The 9,036-nt window shown below is 57.3% G+C and overlaps 1 protein-coding gene across 1 annotated transcript; it reads right to left on the minus strand.

Moving 5' to 3' along the window:
* Nucleotides 1–4,741: 4,741 nt before the first annotated feature.
* Nucleotides 4,742–7,222, minus strand: LOC112886650 (UPF0503 protein At3g09070, chloroplastic-like). The gene has a single exon (XM_025952610.1). It carries the CDS (start codon nucleotides 6,986–6,988, stop codon nucleotides 4,970–4,972), a length of 2,019 nt encoding a protein of 672 aa, XP_025808395.1. The 5' UTR covers nucleotides 6,989–7,222; the 3' UTR covers nucleotides 4,742–4,969.
* Between the last annotated feature and the right edge of the window lie 1,814 nt (nucleotides 7,223–9,036).

Below are 9,036 nucleotides of genomic sequence, written 5' to 3' on the forward strand. Positions count from 1 at the left end.
TTGATGACATTATCGAGCTTTCGTTGGGCCACGTCGCCTACCTATTTTCTCCGTCAGATCTCGAGCAATGTGAATCTCAACCGTCCATAGCGAGTGTCGAGTTTCGCGACCCTTCGCTGAGCTCGTCGATTTCCGATCATTTCGCGTCGTGTACTCCCCTACGCCAACACCGTCACCACGGTCACACCCGCCGTTGAGCTCGGAGTTGCCGATGCGGGTGCTCCACCCATGGCTAGAATTGAATTTTAAGACCTAAAGTTGGTGATATTATCGAGCTTTCATGGGGCCACATCAACTACCTATTTTCTCCATAAGATCTCGAGCAATGCGAATCTAAGCTGTCCATAGCGAGTGTTAGAGTTTCGCGACCCTTCGCTGAGCTCGTCGATTTTCCGGTCGTTTCGCGTCGTATACTCCCCTGCGCCCACACCCAACGCCGTCACCTCGGTCACTGCCGCCGTTGAGCTCGAAGTTGCTGGTGCGGGTGCTCCACCCACGGCTAGGATCAAATCGGTCGTGTCATCTGCCCGCCGCAACAGCGTGCTGCTCAGAGAGCCCTCTGCCGCTGCCGCCGCGCGTCCATTCATGGCGGCCTCGTCTAGTCGCCCGCCTCCTAGCCCTGCGCACCATTCCGACGTCGCCACCCCTGCCTCTCTCAAACACGACGCCGGCAGCATTGAGACCGCAGGCCGTCTCATCGATGATGCGCTCAGCTGTTCGGACGATGCCGAAGCCCCGCTCTTCTTCCCCTCGTGGCCATCGTCGCGTTGGCTACTCCATCCAACGTGTGGCGAGCGACAGTTGAGGAGAAGATAAATGAGCGATGGGGTCACAGCCACGGCCTACCAAGCCATGGAAAATTTGGTGATTGACTATGATTTGTGAATTTAGAGGTAAGTTGGAACTGAGAAATTTTAGTTTAATTGAATCTTCACCGGTTCTTGATTTGTTTAGAGATAAAAAATGCAGATACAGAGACTAACATGGAACAAATTGGAGATCAGGTGGCCAAAGAGCAAGGACAAATTACAGCCGATGGAGCTCCGACTGTTTTAAAAACAAAAACGATGATTGCATGTACTGTATGTGCCTATGCCTGCACCTTTGCTTGCCACCTGTTCGATGGAATGCCAACCTAGAGTTGAGCCCCAGCTCAGTCGCCCAATGACCCAATAGCTGGAACTGTCATAATTTTCCATGTTGTCACAACCATCTTTTCAGGAGAACGGGAACGTGGTGATGATCCCATGGTCATATATGTTGTGCCAAAGGAACACGTTAATAGTATTTTGCTCCAAAAACAATGCAGGTAGTTCCATCCAATTGACTCTACTTTTCTCAAATTGATTTAAAGAATCAAGTATCTCATGATTTGTAAGGAGCTAAAAACTAAATTCTGCTTTCATGTTACGGGAAATCGTGTAAACTTGTTGCTTTGTGTGAACCCATCCGATTTTGACTCTCATTATTGTGGAACAACTGGATTACTCATTTGTTTTATGGTTACCTTTCAACGAGAATTGGGTGATCTCATTTATTTTTTTCTCCTTGTACCCAATAGCAAACTGCAAATAGCTTCTTTCCTTATGCTAATATAGAAGATTAAACATATCTTATGATTTCTATAAGGATTAGAGATATATGATTTTACCTAACTATGTAAAGCAAATTTTGCTATTGTAATAAGATTCCAGTGTGCACGTATATTTGCTATCTATTTATTTCATCATCGATATTGTTCATTTGAACTGCAATATTCAAATTTTTGTCATCCCAATTGCTCTTTAATTTTTGGTGCATTTTTTTCTAATTGGTATAAATCATGTGATATGCTTTGTTTTGGTTTCATTTCCTATAACTCCAATGGTTCAAATTTCTCAAAACCACATGAAAAAAAATAGATGACTTTCTAAGCAGGTAAACTGGCCAGTGCTACAAAAGGGCGCGGTTTGGATTTCTAGTAAATAAGTAATTTTCTTCATCCCAGCTCGTCAAAATATATTGGTTGCAGTTGCAGTACTATCTGCGTTGCCCAGGTGAAAATCATTGGTAAGCATCATCTTGTTCGTGCATATGCATCCAACCTTGCGTGGCTTCAAAGGAAACTCTGCCAAGTGTCGAGGAGGTCGAAGGAGAAAAGGTGGCCGAACATGGGAGCCGAACCTGCACGAATTTTCCATCCGGGAGCCATGATCAACCTGTCATTTCGACCCTCCATGCATGCATGCCATGCACGCGCCCAGACCAGGCAAAAAGAAGACAATCTTGCAAGCAAGGCAAGGAAACGGGTGGCAGGGCGATCTGGTGCTCCCCCCTGGGTCGTGCCGGCGTCAACTTTAACCAGCGCGGAGTTGGCCTTGAAATAGTCACTCAGCTGTAGCCTGTATGCCCTTTTGTTTCTTCTACCATGCCAAGGGAAGCGCTCATGATTTATCGCGGACCGTGCGACCACGATGCAAAATCGTGTTACATTCCACTGGTGTTTGAACTCCGAAGTTGGTGTCGATGAACTCATTCATCGCTGATATGTTGTACCCTGAGCAAGCATTTGCACACGACAGAAATCTTTTCTGGCTTCAATGCTGCTGCAGAAGCCGTAACCTGTGCGTTGCCCCCGGCGTTGAAGCAGTACTGCCATCTGCCGATCATTGCAGGAGCCGCCCATCGACCGTGACCGTGTACCACGGATGAGTAAAAACGTACTCTGGCAATGCACTACACTGCCCCCAAAAAATTCCAAGATTATTACACACTCTCCCCGTCCCCCGTCCAACCAAGGCACGGCTTTGGCTGAAAAAAGAGAAGCAGTGCATGCAGCGCCGTCCGCGCATTTCTTTCACGGATTTCTGCTTGAGCGCGCGGCCACAGACGTACAGGGGTTGGGAGCGTGCAGAGTCCATGCAGTAGAAGCCCTGAGCCATGCATGACTGCCAAGCGATGAGCGGCCAACTCGTGTCCCACCCAGTCCGTTGGGTAACCGTAGAACTCCATGAGCCGTCCATGGCACGTCGCCTCTCCGGCCTCAAGCGTGCCCGGTCGATAGGAGAGGTTACATCGGACTAGACGCATTTCGGGCTCCAGCACAGCGCTCGCCGCAGGGGCTGAGACGACAGGCGCCACTGTTGTTGCACGATGCCAACATGGTGATGGTGGTGGCGCCGTCGTAAGCCCTGCATCATCACCAGATTTCTGTTCGATCGCTCGCCTCCATTCACTGCGGCGCGCGCAGTCAGGCTCAGGCGCCATGAATGCGAGCGAGGGACTTAACACCGGGCGTCAGGAAGAGCAGAGGGGGGCCCGGGCCCGGCGGGCCGGCCGTGCTGCCGCTTCACCCCCGTCGCCGCCGTCGCCGTCGTCCGTCGTCACGTACATCCGATGCGCCATCGCCCAATTAAAGTCCCGTCTGCTGCAAGGCAAAACCCAGCCAGCGACGCCGACGAGAGAGAGCTCTCACGGCGGCACGCTCCGGGATGATGAACCCGCGGCGTGATCGTTCGCGGCGCGCGCGCGTCCTTTCGATGTTCCGTGCTACTGTCGAACGCGGAATAACTACGCGGTAGAAAAAGAAAATGTACCCGCATCGCAAAATTAACCGAGAGATCAGATGTGCAGCCGCGTTGCAAAAAAATAGAAAATAAAATCTGGATTTTGTAACCTGTAGAACCGTCTGAACAAGTCTCGGGGACATGTGGGCGATTCTTTTTCTTCCCCTCTCGTGCACATGCCCCGTTGATGCAGAGCATTAGCAAGGGAGCTAAAAAATAAAACAAAATTTGCACGGCGGTCTACATCCAGCGCCGCGCCGATTATATATACTTCATCCGTTCGAAATTGTAGGTCGTTTTGGTAAATAATTTTTATTATGTATTAGTAAAATTTATATATTCAGATTTACTAAAATCATCTATAATTTGAAACGGATGCAGCATAAGTCAATGATTAATGAATAATGATATACGCGCGCGCCACACCCACGCGTCCGTCCGTGCATCCCGGCCGACCCCCGATCAGCAGAATCTGGCGGCCCGCCTGCGCCTCAGATCCTGCTGCTCCCGATCGGAGCCCCGGCACAGCCAACGGACCCGTGCGCGCGCCGGGTTTCGCTCCCCGTCGCACGAGGGCCAACCGACCGACCAAGTGGACAAAAACAAACGCCCGCGACGCGAGCCCACCATGCCTAGGCGCCGCGCGGGGCGGGCGGGGGAAGGAAACGACGACGACGCGGCGGCGGTTGCCCCGCGTCCGCGTGCAGGGCGGTAGGCGGCGTGGAACGCGCGGCGTGGCAGTGGAGGATGCGGGGGGAGAAGAGTTGGCTTTGGCACGGGCACGGCGGGTTTTGCTTTGGAGACCCGGCGGCAGCGAGTGCGCCTAGGGACCGACGGAATATGGGCGCCGCCTTTCACGGTTTCCGAGGCGGCGGCGGCCGCTGCTGTCCCAGAAAGCACCGGGCCATTCCAACAGGTGCGCGCCACCGCCAGGATCGGAGTGTGGCGGCCGGGCGCCGGCGAGTTCAACGATGCCGCTGCCGAGCTGAGCCGGTGCGGCGTCGTGCCGCCTGGCATGGCGTGACTACGCACGATCGCCGCCGCGACGACTCTGGTAAGGAGTTCGCGACGATCCTGGGTGGCGACACACGAAATGCAGGGAAACACTAGCACTCTCCTGCTTGTCCGCTGCTTTGTTTGTGGGAAAATAGGTTCCTTGACATCAAAAGAAGACCGACCGATTTTGTACAGCACAGTAGCCATGGAAGAATGGATGCGTAGCACGACGCCACGGAGTAACAGGACGCGATCATGAGATTAAACTTCATTTTATCCAACCCCCGAATGAACAAAATGATCGCTGCGCTACACATGGATGTAAGCGATTTATGGTTATACCACCACTGCCCAAACTCCTGAACATCTAATCCATCAGCTACAGAAGAAATGCAACAGCCTGATCTGCACCTCGCCGCCGTCAGTGCTTAGTACAGCCCCAGCATGGTCCGCGCGAACGACTGCGACCTCAGCTGACGGCCGCCCTTGGCCGGGAGGATGGCGGCCCGGCGCCCGCTGGCGCTCCGCATCGGCGTCAGGTAGAACCGCAGCATGCCGTTGTCCGCGTGCCCCGGCGAGCGCCGCGCGCTGCGGTTCCGCTCCAGCGCCGCGCACTCCTCTCGCCGCCGCTTCACGTTGCCGTGGGCGTCCGCGCAGCTGCGCCGCGAGCTGCCCAGCCCGCCGCTGTTGCTGCTGAACGAGCTCCGCGCGCTCGCGTTGCTGTTGCACCGCTGCATCCGTCCGTTGTACCCGCGGGCGCGCAGCTCCGGCCAGGGCTCCGAGAACGCGCGGTCCGCGGCGTCGGAGCGGCGCCCGGCGGCCCGGCGGTGGATCAGGCCCCAGAGGCTCCACGCCTTGCGCCACCGCCGCGGCTTCTTCGCGGGGCCGTGGAACGCGCCGTCCAGGCTGGCGGAGAAGTCCTCGACGAGGGAGCTCGTGCTGAAGCGGTGGCGGTCGAGCAGGTCTTCGGCGTGGTGGAAGTGGTAGAACTCCGAGCTGCCCATTAGAGGAGATTCCTTTCCATTGCCAATGGCGGCCGGCGCGGCCACTGGTACAGGCACAGGCACCGGCACGGGTACTGGCTTTGGGTCAGCGACTTCGAAGGACCTGCGCACGGAGCTGGACCGGTCAAGGCTCCGGCGCCGCCGGCTTGATGTGTCCAGGTAGTAGTCCCGCGTCTGTGCCGAGCCGCCGGGGATGTTGGCGTCGGCGTCGGGCTCGGGCTGGGAGTCGTCCTCCACGGGGATTTGACCGTCGGAGCGCTCGACGACGCCGGCGGGGGAGTCCTCGAGCGCGGAGAGGATGGGAGGTAGGCGGGAGAGCGGCGGCGGCGCGCGGCCGAGGCCAATGCCGGTGCCGGCGCCGAACAGGTAGCCGTCCCAGGACGCGCGGGGCTCGTCCCAGGAGAAGCCCACATCGTCGACGGACATGCGGCCGGCGTCAAGGGAGAACCTTGGGTCGGTGTCGCACGAACGCCGGCCACCAGCGAACTCCGAGCCGGCTTCGCCACGGTGGAAGCGGCTCCGCCGGAGGAATGAGGGCTTGTACGGCTTCTCCGGTGGGGGCATTGCCGCCGCCGCAGCCTTGCTGCCCGCGGCCTCCTGCTTCTTCATCTTCTGCTTCCGCCTCCACTTCTGCCACTTCTTGCTGAACACCGAGGCGGCGAGCCAGAAGCTCCCTGCAATCTCCTTGATGTCCTTGGGCGGCGGCTTCTTGGGCAGCTGCGACTGCGAGGACTCGAGATCTATGTGATCTTTCATGGCCCGTACGTCCCGCGCCGGGGCATAGGCCTCGGTCTCCATCTCACCAGACGTGTTCACCACCAAGACGGGCTCCACCACCGTAACAATCTCGTCGGAGTCCTCGGCCACGGCGATCTCCTCCTCCAAGAACACCTCCGGGACGCACGCCGGCGGGGGAGGCGGCGGCTGCGGGGGCGGGAGGACCTCGGCGGCGAGCGCGGCTGCGGCGGCGGAGGACGAGGCCGGGAAGGCGCCGAACGCCGTGCCGTCGCGGACCCGCTCGCGGTCGTCCTGGTGGAAGAGCGCCCAGAGCGTGCTCCGCCCGCGCACGTCGCAGGACCGCCGCTGCGGCTCGTACGCCCCGCCGGCGCCGGCGACGGCGGCGGCCAGCGCGTCGCCCCCGCGCCCGCAGGAGAAGGACTTGCAGCGGCGGAGGTCCGGCAGCGCGGCGGCGCCGGATCCCGAGGGCCCCCCGGCCGCGGCGGCGGCGGCGGCGTTGAACGGCCGGGAGAAGAGCGAGCGGATGGCGGAGGTGGACTTGCGGCCCGGCGCCGCGGCCGTGGCGGCGGAGGCCTCGAGCCCGGCCAGGCGCTCGCGGAGGCAGGCGGCGCAGAAGCCCGTGAATGTCTCCTCCGGGTGGAGGTCGCATGTGGTGGACACCGACCGGCGCGGCGGCGGCACCGGCGGCTCCATCTGCAGCACCATCTACGCCGACCCCGAACAGCTGGCTAGCCCCGGCGGCTTGTATCACATTGCTTCGCCGTCGCGCGCGGCGGATGGTTTTGTGGATTGGGAGCGGAGGGGGAAAGGGAAAGGGAATCACGGCTCACGGGCCCCGTCGCCTCTCTGGCTGGGTCTGAGTGAGCTCTCAGCTCTCTCCCTCCCCCTCTCTCCTCCCTTGTTCTTTTGCTTTTCTTCGTGTGGCCTTCTTGGGGTTCGAGGCTGCTGGTTTGGTTTGCTTTTTACTCCTTTCCCAAGGGAAGGTGAAGGGGATCGAGGATCAAATGCACACGCTTTCTCACTGTGACCTCACTCACACTGTTGCTCCACGCTTGTGTGTGTGGATCGTGCTACCGGCCGCCCCTGTGATCTCGCCAAGATTGAACTTTCGGCGTTGCTTGATCCAATGGTGTATCCTGCGTGCGTGCGAGCATCAGTGCGACCACGTCACACAAAGTAGCATGCAAGTTTCTGCAAGGAGCACAATTCGTGGAGACTCTCGGTCAAAAGGAGCCCGTTCCAAATTCGTGAGCGTCGCGGGCTAAGATCAAAAGGAATTGATCAAGGACGATGGCCAACACGACAGTGGTTGTGGATCGCTGGCGAGAGGCGAGACGGCAAAGACATTGCCGACTAGGCCGCGTTAGAATGGTCGGAGCATCTGATAGAGGCGAGTGACCATGGCCGTTAGCAAGGGCGGGCGGGGCAAGAGAAGAAGCGCGGTACCGAGTGAGAACGTCGGAAGCTAGCAGTAAGTACGATCACGACACAAAGTTCAGCATCGTATTACGAAGCCCTGAGAAATTTATTTCGAGACACGAGATTTCCAACCTCTTTAGTAGACAGTGACCGATGAAGTTTGCGTTTGCCGCGCACGCTTGGCCGTGCCAACAATTGGCACATCCGCGGATGGACGCCAACAGGACGCAACATGTTCGCTACCCGCTGCTACTGTACAGCAGCTACGGCCCAAGAGTGACGCGTCATGTGTGCTACTGGCATAGCACTATTCTAGTAGCTCGCAGCGTCGGATGTGGCCGGAGGAGCCCGTAGCCGCCGGACCGTAGCGGAGGCGTTATCATGGTGGACTTGGCACGCTCGATCAGCAGCGGCTAGCAGCCAAGAAACGTGTTAAAAATGTCGGCACGCCATACCCCCACCCTCCCGTTTTCAGCAAGTGCTCGTGCTGTTTCGTTTGGAAGTACCCGGCAAAGCTCCATCGGCAGGCTGAGACGAAGACAAGTAGATGGAGACCGGCACCGGCTACGGATCCGGAAAAAAAATTACCATCAAGCAGAAATGAAGTAAAAAATTTTACCCTGAGCAAAGAAAAAACAGAAAAGAAAATGGAGGAGGAGGAAGCCGGCAACGTAGGCGAAACTGAACAAAGGCACCGGATGCTCAGCTCTGACAGCCGGAGGTTGCCTGGGCGGCAGCTTCCGTGGCCCGGACGACGGGCCACGTGAGACATCTGAGGCTAATCAATTCGTTCATCAGCGACGAGGGAGGAGAAGCCGCCCGCCCGTCCTTGCTCGCTTCGTCATCACCCCACAACCCTCTCGTGATGCAGTATAGCACATCCATTCCAAAGAAGAAGAAAAATGATAACCCCCCCCCCCCCCCTCCCCCGGGTGTCATCCAATCAGGTTCAGTGCATATGGTTTTTCATGGAAAAGGATCAGTTCAAGACGGGGGCAGCTTCAGGGAATCTCCGGTCTCGGCAGTGGAATCTAACACCAACAAATGTTACTTCGTCATCTCACCTGGTGAACCCATTTCCACTGCCTAGCTAGAGTTAATTCAATTCTACCTACTGCAGTAAAAAAAACAATCAGAAAGCATGGCCACCTCCCCCACGAAACACAACCTTTTCCTTTGATGACAACAGGCATGCATGGCATGAACGAGCTCTCACTTTCCAGCTTGCCCTTTTCAACCCCACCTCCACGCCCCCCCTTTCCCCACTTGTCTGTCCATGAGCCATGCCACGGCCCAGGAGCACGGGGCTAGTTTTGCCATTTCCCTGGCCAAAC

Source organism: Panicum hallii, chromosome 3 (assembly GCF_002211085.1).
Source record: "Panicum hallii strain FIL2 chromosome 3, PHallii_v3.1, whole genome shotgun sequence".
Lineage (NCBI taxonomy): Eukaryota > Viridiplantae > Streptophyta > Magnoliopsida > Poales > Poaceae > Panicum > Panicum hallii.

Excerpts from the sequence above, each read along its gene's own strand:
- LOC112886650 (XM_025952610.1), bottom strand. The coding sequence starts at position 6,988 with ATGGTGCTGCAGATGGAGCCGCCGGTGCCGCCGCCGCGCCGGTCGGTG.